The sequence below is a fragment of the Ammospiza caudacuta genome, chromosome 7 (assembly GCF_027887145.1).
Source record: "Ammospiza caudacuta isolate bAmmCau1 chromosome 7, bAmmCau1.pri, whole genome shotgun sequence".
NCBI classification, from domain to species: domain Eukaryota; kingdom Metazoa; phylum Chordata; class Aves; order Passeriformes; family Passerellidae; genus Ammospiza; species Ammospiza caudacuta.
The window spans coordinates 27,765,491-27,784,545 of NC_080599.1; the positions used below are offsets into that span (position 1 = coordinate 27,765,491).

Consider the following 19,055-nt stretch of genomic DNA (forward strand, 5'->3'; position numbering starts at 1 on the left):
GCTGCCGCGGCCGCTGCTCCGCGGCGCTTCCTGGGCGGAGCCGCGCCCGGCTGGGCAGCGGCAGCGCCGGGCGGAGCGGCTGGCGGGGCGGCCCCGCAGCGGGTAAACACCGGGTGAGCGCCGGGAGCCCCGCGGCCCCTCAGGTACCGCGGGCGGCGAGCGGGGCTGCGGGCGGGCGGGCGCCGCTGGCCGGGGCCTGCGCGGTGCCGGGGCGGGGAGGGGTTGAGGGCTGCGTGTGGCGGCGGAGCCCCGTGTCGCGTGCGATGTGAAGGCGGAGAAGGCGGGGGAGAAGCGTGCGGAGCCGCTTCTCTGTGGCCCTGGCCGTTCCTGCAGCTCGGGCGGCAGTGCCGGCCTGCGCCGGGCCGGAGCGGGGCCCGCGGCCTGCGGAGCCGCACCGGGGAGACCAGGCCGTGGCGCCGGACAGGGCTGGGATGTCCCTGCAGGGCTGGCCCTGGTGAGTTCTGCCTGACGGGCATGCTGGCCCCTTCATGAAGGAATGCTGGAAACCAAAGTTCATCAAGGAGGAATGGTAGCGTTGGCAGTGGTTCTCCAAGGGCAAGCTGCCTGCGCCCTTAGGAGCAGGATCTCTGAGGTAGCGCGGAGCATCGCTCTCTGAGGGAAACAAAGGAGGTGGAACGGCAGGAGGTGGTGTGGCCTTGCTCTTAAAACAATGCGGCCAAGGGGAACTAATCCAAAAGGTGACCCAAAACCTGAACTTGCTCCGTTAACTGGAAAATACCTATCACTTTCCGCACTCCAACGTGTGTTAATGAAGCAAGACGTGTACATACTTTACATGCATGACTAAAGTCACTCAAACTGCGCCTAAATACGAAATGTCATCAACTGAAACTCTGCCTTTTACCCTCCTTCAAAAAACCAATATAAGTATAGGTTAAGAGGGGCGGAGGTCGGAGGAGACTCCGCCTTTGTATCGTGGCTCTGTCGGCGGGCTGTGCCTCTTTCCTCCCCCATAGGAATGCCTGTTGGGTGAGGCTCGGACACCGAGTGCTCCTCAGGGAATTCAGAGCTCCAACTGCTGTTTGCGATTGTGCTTTTAGTCGTGTCCCACTGTAACGTATTTTATGTCGGTTTATCGCTCATATTGTTTGTGTTCATGTGCTCCTGCAGACGGTGTGTTTATCACTGACAGTCAGCGTTTCTGTTGCTCAGCAAATGACAGTGTTTTTCACCTGAGGGTTGTTGAGCGTTTCCAGGCTGTGGTCTGGCCAGGAGAGTTTGTTGGACACACCGGACTCACGGTGTGTCTGTCACGCTGTTTGTGCATCTGTGATTGTGGTGGTTCGTACTGAATGTGACTGGAGCCACAGTGCTGTGGCTGAAGCACAGGGCTCTGTGCTTCCCTTTTTAGTGCTCAATTGGCCATCCCTCAAAGCACAGCCACTCCCAGCCCCTCTGGTATCCAAGGAACGGCTGAAATGTCAAGGACAGTTTTTCTGCCAAGTCTTCCTATTAATGTGACAGTAAAATTTGCTTTACTGTTAACACAGTGCCCTTGTGGTGAAGCGTGCTGGAGTTCTGCACCATTTTATCATATTTAGCAATACTGAACTCTGTGCTGCACCTGCTGATAACAAAGTCAGGGGTATTGATCCACTCATATAATACAGTTTAATTGTGCATATTATTGTCAGCATTTTCCTTGGGAAAAAATAGGGAAGTGAGTTTAAACCTTCTTAATGGAGAACTGAGTTTTTTAAAAGCTCCACTTTTAGTTTTTTTCTTGTGAGATTGTTTCATTTTTTGATACAGCATGTTGCACCCTGACCTAAATACTGAATTTCTTGTTGTATTCAGTGATACAGGATGCTGTTTCCTTTGGTGTTATGTGCAGTGATGCTGACAGGGAGCTGTAAAGCTCAAGAAGATGAATGGATTGACCCCACAGATATGCTCAATTATGATGCAGCATCAGGAACAATGAGAAGACCTTATAAGGTAGAGAAAGAAAGGGTGTGTGTCTCTCCCAAAAAGCTAAAGGCTGTTGGAAGATTGCTTTTAAACTGTGACAGTAAATAATGATATCAGCATGGTGTTTTTAAGGGCTTATTATCTTGTATCTGAATCCATACACAGAAAAGTCTTTGTGTCCATGGTTAAAATTGCAAGGGAAAAAATAGTGTAATTGGCTCAGGACCTCTCCCTGGTGAGCTTCTGTTGCACTCAGATAAGTCACATCAAGCAGGCTTTTTGTATTTTTACAGGTGGTGCTTGATTTATGCAGGTTGTGGCACCACAGGTTACTGCTCTGAGAAGTACTGGGTTAAGCAGCTCTTGCTGGTTTCTCAAGTATAGTGTTAAATATCTTGAAAATCAAGTTCCTAACTGATAAAAGTTGGGGGAGTTAAAGTTAATTATTGTATTTTATTTTAGTCCACCAGTTTCCCAGCAACAGGAACCAGCTTCCCATTTCTTGTGTGGGACTGTTGTGAATTTTAATGGTGTTTTGTAATGCTGGGCCTCAGTTTTCAGAAGGTCAGACTGGGGATTGAGTGCTGTACTTTTAATGAATCATTAACGCTGAAGAGAAGATGAACTAGGAAAAAGATCAGTTCTAACAAGATGAATTTTCTCTGTCTTGTATGAGGAGTGGATCCTGAATACCGTGAGGTGCATGTTGATTATCTTGTGCACACATGGCACTGTAAAGTGGAGGTGGTTATGAGGGTGCCCTTGATTTTTGCCATTATTCAGCTTTCAAGTTTGGTTTTGCAGTCTTGAGTAATACTGTTTAAACACTACAGAGCATAATTTTCTGAAGCTTAAAAGATGCAGAGTGTGTTATTGCTCTCCACAGCTTTCCTCATCAACCTCCAACTTTTCCACATCCACCTGATAGTCATTAACATCTTTAAGGTCCAGCAGCAGGCTTTGGAGCCCAACTGCTTCAGTTTTATATAAAACTAGTAGCTTTATTGTTGTCTCCCACAAAAGTAGAACTACATCTTAAACTAAAAAATTACTACTTTGTGTTAGTCCATCTTCTCAGGATTTCTTTTGTGCTCTGCAGAGTTTTTAGGTGGGCATGCTCAAGCCCTCAGAACCAAACTTTGTTTCAGCATGAGTTCACTGGTTCAGGCACTGTTGTGCTTCCTCTTGGAGGCCTCCCTGGGTGAGCACACGTGGTTGGAAGCAGCCCTGCTCTGTGTCTGAGTAATGAGCAGAGGGCACAGAGAGCTCTGCAGTAGATAGGGGCAGGCAGCCAGAGTGGGGTTTGTGTTTGCCTGCAGTCTGGCTGCTGCTGTGGCCAGCTGGGCTGGGAATTCACCTGGCTCAAAGCTGCCCCTTTGCCTGCTGAGTCAGTTTTCAGCCAGTGCCATTATCTAATCTGATGCACTCTGTGGGTCACCAGCCCTCAAAGGAGGGGAAAGGGCAAGTGGGGGAGGACAGGCAGGACCTCACCTTTTGCATTTAGATAAACTCAAAGCAATTGTCCATCTGGAGCCTAAAATAACAGCAGAGAGGTAACTGCAATGTCACTGGGAGGGTACTAGCAGCAAAGATCTGTACTCAGCTTTTAGCTCCTTTGCTCATTCTAAAGTGATGTGGCTGTAGAAGTGTAACAGGGCTTGTTGGTCAAATTCTTGGATTCTAAACATATGGTTTTCTTCTGTAATTTTAGCCAAACTATCATGACTCTGAGGAAGAGGCTGTGGATGCAGTCAGTACTGAAATCTCACGTTGTTCCAGGGTAGTAGATTCCTTGCAACACAAGGTTTGTTCTTCAGAATATTTTCCTGTGTTTTATAGCGCTTATAAATATGCTTATATATTTTAGTGCTTATAGTTTTGTGCTTGCTGCTGATGCTCTTCTGGATAGTACCAAACAGGTGCATTGCTGGCATAATTTATTCTTTATGGAAGGGGAACCTCTAGGCAGAGGAGAGACTGGAAGTGGTTTGAATTCATGTTCAGGTTGTTGTTCTGCCTACAAAGGTCTGTTTTCTGACATGTTTTATAGGGGAACAAAATCAATAGGAGCTAGGTGCTTCTGCCCAGTGTCAGCAGTGTGGAGGTGTGGTGCTGAGTACCCCGTGCTGTTCTCAAGCTGTCAGTCCTGTCAGATTTTAAGGGGTGGTTGTGGGCACAGAGACCAGGGCCATGTGCAGTGCTGCAGCTCTCAGGTGCTGCTGTCAGACTCCCAGGGTGTGGGGATGCCTCTGTGGCTCCTGGGGCCCTTCCTGCCCTCAGCCATTTGGATCCCCAATGGGATATGTGTCATTTTAATGTTGTTTAGTTACTTTGATTTTTTGGCAGTTCCCTCTTTTTTTTCCTGATGCAAACTTAAAATGTAAGGAGATCCACATGTTTACATTTGTTTCTAGACTTACTGAAGTCAGGATTTGAATATTACTAGCAGATGTGAAATCTCTAGTACTGGCCAGTTCTATGGAAAGCAGTATGTGCAGTAGCTGCATATGCTTTTTATCTGGCAAACTAACCAGGGAGTGATTGCTAAACTAAAGAAATGTGCCCCTGTTAATCCAGAGCTAAATGTGTTGGTATATTTGGGGTTTTTCTCTCCTGTGAAGAAGCTCAAAGTGAATAAAAGTATCTTTTGCACAATTGTAGATTGCAGAGTGTGAGAAGAGGAATGCCAAATCACAGGAGAGCCGCAGCTTTTATATTTTTAAGCGATTCTTGAATAAGATTTTAAATGAAGCTGGAAAACTTGGCCTTGTAAGTATTTGAACACTCATTTAAAAACACTTAATTAAAATGAATTCATATTACTGCTTTAGGTAGTTTTCACAGTTACCAAGCATTGAGTAATTATGCTGATGTACTTTAAATGCAATGAAGGGAACTGAATGGCAAAGGAAAAATGACAGAAGTGTGTGCATCCTGTACTGCTGAGGAGACACAGTTGTTTGATCTGTAAAGCATCCGAAGGAAGGGTTTGTGAATTCAGTGTATCTTAGCATCTGTTAGCTTAGCAGTCTGAGAGAGCTGAGGCTGTTCAGCCTGGGGAGGAGAAGGCTCTGGAGAGACCTTAGAGACCCTTTGAGTACCTGAACGGGGCCCTATAAGAGGGAACTTTACTCCTAGTGCTAGGACAAGGGGAATGGCTTTGAACTGAAAGAGAGGAGGTTTAGAATAGATACTGGGAAGAAATTAATTGTACTGATGGTTGTGAGGCATTGGAAGAAGTTGTCCAGAGAAGTGGATGCCCCATCCCTGGAAGCATTCAAGGCCAGGCTGGATGGGGCTTTCAGCAATGTGGTCTAGTGGGAGGTGTACCTGACCATGAGGGTTGGAACCAGATTATCTTTAAGGTCCCTTCCAACCCAAACCATTCTGTGATTCTGACCATCAAGGAATAGCAGCTTATTAGAGTTTCCATGTAAGAATCACCTTGTTACTTTCTTTATGCAGTGATTTCAGCTGGAATAGAGTGAATTTTCCTGCTGGTAGCTGGTGCAGGGCTGTGTTTTGGATTCAGAGTGGGGGCACTGTTGCTAACACTCTGGGGTTTCAGTGGTTGCTCACTGGTGCTGTCTCTAAGCCAAGGACTTCTCTGTGCTCGTGGCAGCCAGGAGGTGCAGGAGGAGCTGTGAGGGAGCGTGGCCAGGACAGCTGAGCTGAGCTGGCCCCAGGGCCAGGGCAAACCATGGCTGCTGTGCCCAGCATGGGCTGGGGGAGCTGCCTGGGAGGGGCTGGCAGCTGCTGGAGGCAGCAATTGCACTGTGCTGCACTTGTTCTTCTGGGGGTTATTTCCTTCTTTCTCTCTTTTCATGACTGGTAGTATTACTACCATCACATTTTATTTTGTTTGCTGTTCTTGCCTCAGCTCATGAAGTTTACCTTTTTGCTCATTCTCCTCCCCACCAGGAGGGATGTTGGAGGGAGTGAGTGGCTGCTTGATACTTTAGTTGTTGGCTGGGCACTTTATTATATTGTCTTTGGAGATTTTGTTTATTCAAAGGTAGAAGAATTTATTAATAAGCAAAATTATTGTTAAATAAGGAACATTACATTTAGCAGTGTAAAACTTCTTATTTTAGTGTTTAATAGTTTCTATCTGTTTTATCCAGCTTTGACTGAGGCACACACGTAGTGTATATGTAATTATTACTTGTTAATGAGCCCTGGTCCTGAAATCTTAGTAACAAGTGAGATAGTTTATTTTTTTAGGATTTGTTTCTTTAGAATTGAAAGATTACAAACCAACTGAATTTGTTTGGTGTAGTTTAGATGAACAAAAAGGTTACAGAATCATAATGTCCATGTCCCACGTTTTCATCCTGCAGCCTGCTTCAGAAGGGCAGCCACACAATGAATATGATCAGTTTTGGCCTATGGATGCATTTGTATTTCCAAATCAGCAGCTTTTAACCCTTGTTTTGCTTTGCTTGGAATGCAGCCTGGGGAAGAGGTGGGCCATGTCCACTACGATGCTGAGATCATTCTCACCAGGCAGACGTATCTGGAGATCCTCAGGTTTGTCAGTGAGGAGGCCTGGCAGCCAGGAGCCCTGGATGAGGCACTCAATGATATTTTGGTCAATTTTAAGCACCATGATGAGGAAGCTTGGCGGTGGAGATTTGAAGACACCTTTGGAATTGATCTATATCATTTGTTTTGGGTAAGAGAATAAAGGTTGATTATTGCTTTTAATTGCTGTTTTCTTCAGTTTCTCTGTGCTAATCAATATTACCATCTTAACTCCACAGATAAAGCAATTCCTTCCATCATATTTCAAGTCAATCTTTTTTTTTTTTGTGATTGCTGAAGGATGTATTTGCTTTAATAAGGAATTCAAGTTTTTTATTCCTGTGGTCATCTGTTCTCTATTGTAGCTTTGGTTTGGGGCTTTTTTCCTGGTGTGCTTTTTCTTTTCTTGTCTTTTTTATCTGTGCTGCCAGACTCATTGTGCTCTAGCACTTTCTTACCTTGAGAACTGACACCTCATGCATTGTAGATCTTCCATGTTGGTCTCTTGTTCATGTAGTTGTTGCAGCTGTTGGCTTCTCCAAGAGTTGGAATATATACTGAGACAAGTATATGTTTAAACCCCTATAGGTCAGAGGCTTTTGCAAATTTTGTGGAAAAAATTGTATAGTGTTGGAGAGGAGAGAGGAGAGTTGGGAATTATAAAATGCTAAGCTGAGGATCTCTAATAAAGATGACGCTTTCTGAATAAATCTTTACAATTAAGAATATGCCAGTGTTTTGTGCTGACATAATCTTGCAAGTAGCCTGTCTAGATTTGAGGGGTCCCTGGAAGCCAGCTGACAAAAGCAGGCTGTCAGTAACCTCTGAGAGGGGTCCTTGGGTGGAAAGACACTGTGGAGTCCTTTGAAGTCTTGCTGCTGGTACCCAAACTGTAACTTTGTCTCTCTCTGTGCGGGAGTTGGCAGCAATTGTTCTGTGTTTCGGAGCAGGCACAAACTGCTCAAGCACTGGCTGACACCAATTTGATCATTTAGAAGTGTGGTTGCTAATGTAACAAATATCCTGAGAAATAACTAAATATCACAAGAAACAAATGAGCAGCTGCAATGTCAGGCTGTGACAGGGATGAATATTGGTACTGCCACAAAACCGTCCTGCCTTGTGCTGCTCAGATGGGCTGTGGAAGCAAGGAAAAACTCAGCTATTCTGTGTAAATGGCATTAGTAAAAACAAAAGTTGGAAGTTTCTTCATCTGTACTGTCAGAAGAGATGAAAGGTCCAAATATGGGTCATAATGTTTTCCTCTTTTCTTTTGCAGCTGCTCTTGTGCGTAGCGTGCATTGTGATTGTAATGGCTACAGAACTGAGGACGTATGTGTCCCGCTTTGTTCAGCTGAAATATGTTTTATTTATGACTTTCCTCGTCAGTTTTGTGTGGAATTGGTTTTACTTGTACACGGTAAGTTCTGGAATCGTAATGGCTTTCTGGCTTAGAACTGTACAGCTATGAGGGAGTTAAGGTTGTTTAGTTCCTTTGGTTAGTTTCCATACAGCTTTTAATTAACTGCAAAATAAAAAAGGGATAAACATTTTTCTTTTGCATGTTGATGGGTGTGTTAGGTGTAAAGAACAAAAGAAACCCTGACAACTGTATTGTGCTGTAGAGGTGCACAAAATTCAGAGAGCACTAAACTCTGATTTCACTACATGGGCAAGGCAGATGTAACCTCTGACTGAAGCAGCTTGGTAGAAAAGTTATACAGAAATATATTCAGTTTTTTTTTCTTAAGATTCCCTGGTAGAAACTGTTTCATGTGATAGACCAGATAAATGCCTCATTAATGGTGATTAAGTGGCTGATGGTACAATCAGATGAGTTTTATTGAGGAGGAATGTAGGACACCAGATCAAAGCCCAGCCACAAAATCTGCCCTCACACCTTGTCAATGAGGATTGAACTGCAGCGTGTCAGAGCCTGGGACAGCAGAGTGCTGGAGAGTGGCATGGCTCTGGTGGGCTTGGAATGCCATGCAGATGGCTTGGGTTGAGGCAGTGAACAATGTCAGTTTTGCAACAGATAATTTGACTGACTTTTTATGTTTTGATTATCAGTTGCAATCAGTAAGGCAAAACTATAATAAATACAGGTATTTCTTATGCAAATTATTTGAAAAAGAAAAGAAGAAGTTTTAACTAGTAATTGCATGACTGCTGTGTATCTATTCCAGAAACATGTTAAGAAAAGATGTCATCAGTTTACTTTTGCCTTGAACTTGTATCTTTGAATATTGGAGTCTGATCCTTTGACAATTCAGATTCCTTTTGGAGAATAACTTGCAGGTAGCCTTTATCTCAGGGGTTTTGTCCATTCCTAGGAAGTTCTTAGAATTTAACTCCATGAAATTGTTTAGGTAGTAAACTTTTCTAAATACATATTACATGGGGAATTGTCATTACAAGGGGACAATGTGGAAATTCCCATTTATGTGGGGAGCTATCCCCAGGCTGCAGAGAGCAAGCAGGGCTGCTGAGGAGCAGCACTCCTGGCTGCAGCACTCAGTGTGTGTCTCCCTGCAGCTGGCCTTCGCTCAGCACCAGGCAGAGATGGCCAAGATGGGGCAGTTTGACAAGGTCTGTGCCGAGAAGCTGGAGTGGTATGGAAGTCTCATGGGTAAGCTCTTGTCTTGGTACTTTGAAGTGGTTAAGATCACAAAATATCTATCCATAGTATCCCAGGATACTCGGATTTCTTCATGGGTAGTACAGGGAATTCTCCTCAATACATGATTACATGGTTTTACCTTTTTCCCATCCCATAAGACTTTGTTTTCTAGGCCTGGGGAGGAGAGCTGATCACAGCACTGTACATGGGGTATGTCATGGTGTTACTTCTTTTTCTTGTAACTTACCTGTTTCCCCAGTACCATTCAGTGCCCTTTACTAAAGACAGGCAGGCAGAGTTCAGGGCAAGAATTTTTTTTTCATGTATTACACCTGTGAGTGCAATGGAATTGGATCTATAATTGGATCTATAATTGTTTATTCAGGTGATAATGTTTTACAGAGAAAGCTGCTTTTTTTTATTAGCTGTTATTTCTGTCCAGTGCCATAGCAGGTAGATGAAGGGTGGCAGCTCTTAAAGTGCTTGTTATGGTCTTCCCTGTGTAATTTCTTGACTCTGTTGTTTTTGATTGCATGTCAATGATTTATGTGCTGTAAAACTACAGACTACAGAAACACTGATGTCATGAATCACTTGTTTATAATGTAAAGGTTCCCTTAGAAGTAAGACTTCCTGCTTGTAACTAAAACAGACCCTTGAATCCAGCAAGCAAAAGGAGACAATTTCAGTCTCCCTGCAGACTGGCAGATGGGCAATAACACAGAATGATGCTGTGTCACTAGCTGTGGACACAGTGTTCACAGCAAGTTCATAGTTTCCACAGATGAGACTTTTTTCCCTGAGGCTTCTGGGAACTGATCTCACCCAAAGAGCTTTCTTGATTATACATAGGAAAATTTCAGGTTCTTCTCTTTTTTCCAGCCTTCCCTCCCCTTCCTGCATCCCCTTGACTGGATAAACTATACTTCCAGCCAATCTCAGATGTGTAAAAATAAATCTGTTTTGAACCATGTCTAGAAGAGTTCTCTTCCATCTGTAACTGAAATGCTGCTTTCTGTATTGCTGCTGTGTCACAAAATATCTTTTTAAGAAGTAGTAATAATATGTCTGCTTTGATTTCAGAATGGCTTAGAAGCACATGGACGTTTCAGGATGATCCCTGTAAGAAGTATTATGAAATTCTGCTTGTAAATCCTGTTTATATGGTTCCACCATCAAAGGTATGTGCCAAGCCTGAGGGGACTGCCAAGGCCCAGGTTGGTGTTTGTGTGACAACACTGGTTTTCTGCTTCTTTTCTAGGCCTTGGCAGTAACTTTCACCAACTTTGTAACTGAGCCTTTGAAGGACATAGGACAAGGTATTGGTGAATTCATCAAGGCACTTATGAAGGAGATACCATTAATTCTGCAGGTTCCAGTGCTCATTACCATGGCTCTGGGTGTCCTGGTTTGTATACATTCATCTTACATTTAGAAGCTCAGCTTTATTTTTTAAATATTAAATGTGTTTATATTTAAGTATTATCTATTATATTATGTATTTCTCACTTGTAAACTAAACAGATTTCTTAGCACAAAGAAGTGACTTCTGCAAGGGAATTTTTTCTTGACAAAGGCTTCATACTACAGTTGGTCTAGGAATTAAAAGAGCCGAGTTTTGCGTTCAAACTGTATTCCTCTCCCACTCCCCAAGTGGGATACAGTAGCATAAAACTGCTCCAAATCTTAGGCTCTGTGACAGTTTATTGCACCTTAGGTCCCATTTCTTCTTTGAGTCATTACATTGTGATGTGTGTGGCTGGCATTTAACACAAAGGCATGGAGTTAGAGCCTTAAACATCTTTAATGTAGCACTACTAACAATGCATCCAGCCTGGCAGTTCCTGCAGAAAAGCTTGAGCTGTTCTCTTCACCTGACCTTTTCCTTCGGGGTCTTTCAGATATATGACAAGAAGTCTGTGTGAAAACCATAGGCTGTAGATATTTGGTGTTTTGCTCAGTTTTGGTTTTTTCCTCTCCCCCAGACTTTTTGCTATGGTGCAGGATCATCAGTGTCTGCATTAAGATACTTAAGGTCTTCTCAGAAGAAGAGTCTGCCTCTGCCTGCTGGTGGGCAGGAGCCCATAGCCTTTGGGCAGTACGATGGGAGGACAGCAGATGAGTACTACCTGCAGCAGCAGCCCTACGTGCACAGAGGCCACCAGGACAGAGGGGACGCTGCCTGCAGGCCCCTGCTCCGGCTGAGAGCGGGCAATGGCAGCAGGAGCCCGGACACGGCACACACCGGCGACCAGCCGGATGCACAGCAGGTACCAGAGCCCCACAGGGACCAGAGGCACCTCCTGGGGCTCTGGGAGCTGGCATTAAACTGAGCAGATTGCAGTGGCACCTGCTGAAACACATTCAAACAACGTAATGAAACCCAGATCTGGGGGAGAGAGGAGCTAAGGAACTACACGTTCCCCTATGGAACAGTTTGATAGAGGTGTCTTGGATGTGTTTCTTCTGGAAAAATATCTTGCAGTGGCTAACTCTGGCAAGAAACTACTGAATTAAAATGCTTTATGTTAAAGACAACTTCAGTTTTGAGAGATCAGTATGTGGGTCAGCCTGGGCAGTCATGATAACCTACAGAAGAAATGTGGAGGAAAGAAGCAGTGCTGACTTCCCTGTAAACTACAGAAAATTCAAACCAGATTTATACTCTATATTGGGCTTGTTTACATGTTCTGTTTCCCGAGGGGAAAAAAAATAGCCATCGTGCTTTGGGTGAGCCCTGCCCCTTGAGCTGGGATGCACTTGGAACAATAGATGCTGTCACTTTGGATTGCTTAATTAATAGGTTATTATTGATTTTTTTGCAGAACAGGTTGTACACTGAATCTGAAGTTCATAGACTTGAAACTCTCAAAGCTGAAAATCTTACTGCAGAAGCTGCACTCGAGCAGCAAAAACAAGAGACAAGCAAAGTTGAGGGAGAGACTGGAGAAAACTGTGTCCCCAGTAAAAACCTAGAACAGAAGAGTTCTGCCACAGAACCGTGCAAAGAGAAGAAAGAGAGCATTTTACATGACTCCAGGAAAGAGACTAAGGAAGAACCAGACTCTACTGTAAGTTTTGTCTGATCTTTACTTGTCATATACTTGTTAATTCTGCTCTCATTCTCAAGTGTAGAAGAGACAAGACCATCAAGGTGGGAATGTAAAATCTGGGAGAGGGTACTGTGTCTGGAGTCAGAAATAAAGGTGGTAAGTAAGATGATGTACCTGTAAGTGGCCAGAAAAACCCAGGCGTCTGGAGTGCTGCTGCTTGTTGGAAATCAGGTTTGTGTCATAAGTTTTGAGTAATTGCCATAATGCTAATTCCCAGCTCAGATGTCTCAGGTCTGTCTTTGGGTTTATGTTCTTTAAAATCAGTTTGCTTCTTGTCAGCTCAGTTTTAGGGCCGCTGATGGATTTGCTCCTGGTGTAATGATCTGCAGAGAGTGAGCACCTGATGTTGTAGCAGGCGGTTTTAGGCAGCTCAGAGCTGAACAGGGCCAGGAGCAGGAGCTGCCCTGGGGATGGACATTCCAGTGCTTGTTCCCCAGAGCTCCCCCAGCCCAGCTCATCCTTAGCCAGAGCCAGTGAGCAGCTGAGGTCAGGCACAGGCAGCAGCAGCTGTGCATTTCTGTGGGTGGCACTGGAAACTGGGGTGCTGCAGGCACTGCCCCACGCCCACGGCAGGTGGTGCCCAGTGCCCACCACCTCTGTGATTCCCTGGTGCATGGGCACGTTTCACACAAGCTGTAGAGCAGCATGAGCAGCTGTTTCTTGAAATAAGTACTTCTTGAAAACTTCTGCTGATTGCAGAACTGTTCTGAATTAATGTGGGAAACAGTTAGCTAAATATTACCAAAAAACCATAATGCTTGAAAAAACTATTTTTTATTAAACAGAATTAAAACTAGGGTTTAATTTTTTAATAGAAATTGTTTCTTCCAAACTGTGTTTCTGCAAAGAGACTAAATACTAAAGCTATTTATTCTCTTTTTTTAAATTATTTTTTTAAAAAAAGTATAAAAGAAAACAGAACTTTTTTTCAGGAAGTACAAATCAGGGGGAAAAAAATCAAATTTTCTTTAAAAAGAACATAAAAATTTAAGTCTTTCACTAGATTGAGACAGTGGTAGAATCCACTAATGAGCAATGAGAGAATGGACAGAGAAAAAAAAGTCATAATAATTTTGACAGACTAGAGGCAAATAAGAGGGAGACACAGGACCAGTACCTCAGACACTGCTCTGAAAGCAGCTGCCAAATGCAAGAGCAGGGGCAGCTCTGTAACTGCTGCTCACCAGTGATGCTGCTGCTGTTTCTGTGAAAAATCAGGAGAAAGGAGACAGAGCTACTGATTGTAGTAATCGAAAAAAGGCAAGTGTGCTTTTCCAGCAAACCAGAATGATCCCTAGGATGCTGCTGTACATACTGCTGGGGTCTTCAGCTGGAATTGGGTCCCTTTATAGCTGAGGGTAGGTGGACTCTCTGCTCGTCCATTCTCTTGGCTTGTGAGCGCAAAATCAGGCTGAAAAAATCCTCATCTGGTACAGTGGGGCCTTTGGCAGCTCCTGGAGGAGCACATCTCTGATCATCCAGTCTGGAGCCCTACAGACACACCAAGCAATACAAGCTGCATATTTACAGGAAGATATGGAGTAAGTGAACAATATTAAGTGAAAAAGCTACTAAAACCTTTTGCTGGCAGATTTAAAGCTCGTAGAGAGATTTAATTTATAAATTTTGTGTCAAGTTAAACTTGCTAAATGAAATTATTGAGTCCAAGTGTAACTAAAATGGTTCCTCTGCCCCACTTGTCCCATGTGTCTAAAAGTGACACCCCCCCCCTCAGTTCAGTTCTTCGACATATTGCAAAATGAGATTTCTTAGCATTAGTACAGGGTGTTTCTGGTCTCATACACCAGGAAGTATGGTTGTCTTCCTTTCCTTACACAGGGACTACAAGATTGCTGCAGTGCTGTGAGATTTGGGAAGGCACTCCTTGAGGGCCCCTTGCCTCTGCTCTGTACAGCTGGGTACAGTTTAGTGCCAAGCTTCCAGAGCAGGTGGCAAAGCCTGCTGGGCTGGGCTCTGCTCCCCAGCTGGGGAGTGGTGTTCCCACAGGAACAGGCTGCTCCTGCAGGGCAGTGGGGGCACAGGAGGAAAAGCACAGCTCTCAGTGGTGGCTGGACCTGGGACAGGCACCTTTTGCACAAAAAGGCTCAAAGGCAGCAACCCTTCTGTGCTCATTTACAGCAGTCCATACTGGTCAGAGGAGATGAAATATTTTTCCAGTCCTAAAAGAGAATGTTTCTAGATTCTTTGCTTGACTCACAGAAGGAAACAGACAAGCTTCTATAACAGAACACAGTTTTTTCAGCAGGCTGATGAGAACTGTCATGTAGACTCAATTCTCAGCCAGGCTGCCATACTTACTGGCCTTTGGAGAACTCAGCATCTGAATCTCATATTTTTGGCTGCTTGTCAACCCATCAGACACACCAGCAAGTCTTTTTAATTCTTTTTGGTCTAATTGGTATATGCACATGCTCTAATTGAAAATCAGTCACCTCACTGGTATATTACTATAAACTATCATTTAAACTTGATCTCGTGGAAATGATGACCACTCTTACCACCAAAACCTGGATACTGAATTCTTTCAGTTGATAAATTAGGATTGGTGTTGTATCAAGTGTCCTCCTTAGCAAGCCAGGTCTAAACACTTAAAACCATTTTACATACTCCTTGCAATAGCCTCACTTGTTTTTCTTCACTTTCTAAGCATTTCTTACTTTTAATAGTTACTATGGTACAAATACCAAAATTATACTTTCTAGAATGGATAATTAACAACACCCCAACCCTCACCTTCTGTTCTCTTATGTTCCTCCTTATCTGTCAGATCAATACATATCTTAAACCACAGTGGCTTCCTTACAGAATGCAGTAGGGGAGGCCCAGTTGCAGTCCCCAGAGGCAGAAGCTGAGGAGGTGTTAAGCCCTTACCTGGCATTTGATCAATATGTCGAAGAAGTCGTCATCCAGGTCGCCGTTGGCCCCGAGCTGGCCCAGCAGGGCGTGGCTGCGGTGCTGCTGCTGCCTCAGCCCGGGCAGCTGGCTCTGGCTCTGGCTCTGGCTCTGGCTCTGGCTCTGGCTCTGCCTCAGCCCAGGCAGGTGGCTCAGGCTGGCGCGCTGCTCATCCAGGCGCCGGCTCTGCGAGCTCGCCAGCAGCTCCAGGAACTCGTCCGTGTGCGGGGACACCGCTGACGTGGAAAAGGCTGCCCGGGACACACAGAGTAATTAGAGTTAGCCTGGGAGTAAATCCTTTGCTGTACTGAGTCTTGTCTGCAAATACATTCTGAAAATAGTATTTGGCAAAAACTCGAGTCAAATATGGATTTTGCTTTTAAAAAATTACATTTTATCATCGTTTTAGGTGGAGTAGAGGATGTTGCCACTGAAGGAGCTGGGAGTCTGTTCTTCTCCTGGAAGCAGCACCTCTGATCATCCATCCTGTTACTCTGGAACCGACTCAGCAGATCAAAGAACCCTTCGTCTGCCATTGTCTCACGGCTGCTTTTCTGAAAAGGAGAAAATTTGGGGTATTTGACCTTAGAGTGCCTACAGCTGGGACAACTGCATCAGAGTTTCAGTCCAGTGATATGCTTGATATTTACATATCTGAAATTTATTAAATAAATTTTTTTTAGTCAACCTTTTCTATAGCCAGAGATCTATCCAAAGAGGAGATGCTAACACTAGGGCAGCATTTTGGAGAGTGAAATATATTAGAAATGTCTAATTCTCTGAAATGGAAAGAAACTGCACTCTGATCATGGTAAAATGGGAGTTATTCCTCCTCAGCCATTAATCCAACAAAACCCCAAATGCCCATGAGAAGAAAAAGAAACAAGACCAGCAAAGAACAGTTGCCATTGTCTCCTCAGATCTATGACCAAATGCCTCAGTTCTTTTATTTTGAACTGACTTCTCTCAAGACTTTAATAACCTAAAAAGTATGTCCAAAATATCTCCCACTGCCTGAATCAGGAAAATAGATTTTGCTAAGTTTGGAGAAGTAGGGTCTAAAAGAGACTTAGACCTCAGCTTGCAAATAAATTTCATTTCTAACTTCAAAAAAACCACCACAAATAAAATGTTTCAGTAGTAGGAAAATCTTAAAGCTGGCACCACCCCTGAGAGAGCTGTAGAATAACAGTTTAGAGCCACAGTGTTTAAATCAAGTTAAACTGAACAGGACAGCTGCAGGAAGGTGTTTTCCACAACTCTGATCACACAAAGATGAGTTAAGGCCATAGGCTCACCACACCTACCCTCTGAGAGTTTGGAAGTCGATGATCAATGGAATTACTGGCATCCTGCAAAACTTTGGAGGTGGTGCCATTTTTGTACTTTTTGCCTTTTAGTCGATTTACAAAATGAAGTTTTGCTGAAGTTTTGGCAACCAGTGGTTTCTGTTTAACAAGAATCTCACTGTTCCAGTTTGGAACCTAAGAAAACAAGAGTCAGGAAATTAAGCCTTCTGATTTTACTTACCAGTACTGTTACCTCTTACTTGCTGCTGCTTTTCCTCCCCAAGATGAGGCAGCTTTACACTATTTTGTTCTTGCAGCCACAAGGATGTACCCAGAGGCTCTTGAGTGCCAGTGCTGACTTCAGCTGTACTGACTACACATGCTTTGAGATTTCATTGATTAACATAACAGGCTTTGCCTTACCTGAAGAGACTGCAATTAGATATCCCAGTGTGGAGGGAAAAATAGCAATTTCAGTCTGCCACTGGAATCATTTATGCAGAACTGCCAGCCCAGTATTGAAAGGCAGAATGTAGAAGAAATCTCTCATAGACTGACACAAGGATTTTAAGTGGGAACTCCCATTGCCAAAAGATTTCTGAGCCTGGGGGGGGGGGGGGGAGAGAAGTTGTTTTGCCTATGACTCAGCTGTAACATTTCTGAAAAAGCATCCTTACTCCAGATGGAGGCTGAAGCTTCTGATGGTTTGCAAGTTGGTTGAAATCTCAAAGTGAAAAATGGAGCATGTATTTTAAGTCCCTGTAAAATGACTGTAACCAAAGAAAAAGTGTTCAGAAGAGCTAAGCTAAAGCTCAGGAATTTTATTCTGAATTACTTTCATGCTGCAACCTCAACCCATCTCTATAAAGATATGAAAATTCCTTTGATGCTCATTACAGAACCCCATTCTTTCTCACTCATGCAGGGAATAAAGCAGGCGTCCCACAAGCCACTACAGCCATCACCTGTCATGTGCTGTTACCTCATGACAGAAGTATTTTTTGTTAGTATTGTTAGACGTGGTGTTATGGAGCTCCTGTGATCAACTAAATTAAAAAGGGAGGCAAAAGGCACATCGGCACACCCTCAGAAAGGTTTCACTGCAATATCAGCAGCAGAACAGAAAGAAGCAAAGTGCCAACCTTTTCTGGTGTTAACTTCATAAGTTCCATGTTCTCCATGCTGTAACGGCGTCCTCTTGGTCTGCCACCTTCAAGAGACAAATTCATCTTTTTATTATTAAAATTTATGGTGGCACTTGACAAGCTGTGGCTGTACTCCTCTAAGGTCCAAGGTTCAAGCCACAGACACAATTAGAACACACAAAGAAACTAAGCAGTACCCTGGGATTCACAATATAAATCCTGCAGAAAAGGAGGTGCTGAGGGGGTCCAATACGTCAAGAACCTTTTTTAGCTGCTGGGGAGAAAACCAAGCAAACTTCCCTAGTCAACCCCAACTCATTAAAGAACTCAAATGAGATTCTTTTTTAAGTTCTCTGTTGGGAAACTACTTCAGAAAGAGGCACATACCATTCAAACTGTTTTCCACTGCGTGGCTTTCTGCCATCATGGAGTTGTTTGTGCTGTAGCTTAATCCAAGAACCATTTGAAGATCTGAGAGATTAAGTCTGGCAGTGAGTTCTCCACTTCTGTCTCCTACCTTCAAGCAAATAAAATAAGCAGTTGTATTACCTTAACAAATACTCACATGTGTAACTGTAAAGCAATCCTTGTCCCATGACTTTTGAGAGAAAAAGGCTGAAAAGGTTTTCCTGCTTGAAGACTGAGAACATCTTTTTAAAGAAGTAACAACTAACAGGTAACATAGAAAAGCCTAAAATAATTTCTGCTTGGCCACTAACTTGGGAGTCCATGACACCATTGTGAGTGGTGACACTAGGACAAAGGAGCTGACTGGCTGAAATAACGTGGAATCAGCTGTCTGTAGAATAATTGAAAATGCATTCCATCACTCAAACTCACACCTCCATAAAACCTCTGGGAGCAAGAGCAAAAACCAAGAGCCAGCACAGTGGGAGTATGAAAATCATACCTCTCTTGAAATCTCCAGGTGCCTTTCTGCAAAATGGATGGCTTGGTCATGATTTCCCAGGGCAGTGTAAGCATTCCCTAAACTCCAGCATGCTCTTCCTTCCCCAATTCTGAAAACAACACACACTTCAATTACACCTCTACCTGCTGAACACCAGAGGTCAGGTTTTCATAGTACTGCCAAAGTAATTTGCTGGGCTAAAAAAATGGAGGCAATTATCAGAGACCATGCTACCCCCAATATATTAAATATTGTATTTAAGGAGTGTGATCTGGTTATAAATAAATATGAACAAATTTAATTTTTTTTTAAATTTTTAAGCTCACAGCAAACAAGTTAGTTTTGTAAGCATGGGACATTGTATAACCTACTTTGTTCCTCCTCAGTTTGCATGACTTATTAGTCCTCTGTATTCTTAGTGACTTAAGAACAGGTACATTTAAATGTTGCAAAAAATTATGGTTGCACCCAACACTATAAAAAAGGCCTCAGAAATCAGTACTGTAATACAAACATTACTTGCTGCTGTGTTACTCTTTCCCCCATCCCTTCCTGGATTATTACCTTGTGGACAAGTAGAACACAGATTCTTATGAAAGTAGGGTG

The 19,055-nt window shown here is 43.7% G+C and overlaps 2 protein-coding genes across 4 annotated transcripts in view; one reads left to right on the forward strand and one right to left on the reverse strand.

Annotated features, from left to right (window-relative positions):
• CLCC1 (chloride channel CLIC like 1) lies at positions 1-15,792 on the forward strand. Of its 2 annotated transcripts, none has more exons than XM_058809060.1 (12): positions 1-143; positions 1,819-1,974; positions 3,644-3,736; positions 4,594-4,701; positions 6,386-6,607; positions 7,736-7,876; positions 8,995-9,088; positions 10,163-10,260; positions 10,341-10,487; positions 11,065-11,349; positions 11,905-12,150; positions 15,515-15,792. In XM_058809060.1, exons 2-12 carry the CDS (start codon positions 1,828-1,830, stop codon positions 15,521-15,523), a joined length of 1,590 nt encoding a protein of 529 aa, XP_058665043.1. In that variant the 5' UTR covers positions 1-143; positions 1,819-1,827; the 3' UTR covers positions 15,524-15,792. The 2 variants fall into 2 exon arrangements, with proteins under 2 accessions (XP_058665043.1, XP_058665044.1); XM_058809061.1 differs by having other exon boundaries at positions 1,819-1,959.
• GPSM2 (G protein signaling modulator 2) overlaps positions 12,948-19,055 on the reverse strand; it is a 26,025-nt gene continuing 19,917 nt past the window's right edge. The window contains exons 9-15 of one of the 2 annotated variants that reach the window (XM_058809058.1): positions 18,450-18,558; positions 17,927-18,056; positions 17,537-17,604; positions 16,413-16,589; positions 15,497-15,659; positions 15,085-15,356; positions 12,948-13,683 (exon numbers count right to left, since the gene is read on the reverse strand). In XM_058809058.1, coding sequence (XP_058665041.1) covers positions 13,519-13,683; positions 15,085-15,356; positions 15,497-15,659; positions 16,413-16,589; positions 17,537-17,604; positions 17,927-18,056; positions 18,450-18,558 — 1,084 coding nt within the window. In that variant the 3' untranslated portion in view covers positions 12,948-13,518. The remainder of the gene's footprint in view (positions 13,684-15,084; positions 15,357-15,496; positions 15,660-16,412; positions 16,590-17,536; positions 17,605-17,926; positions 18,057-18,449; positions 18,559-19,055) is intronic. The other variant, XM_058809059.1, reaches the window with a different exon arrangement.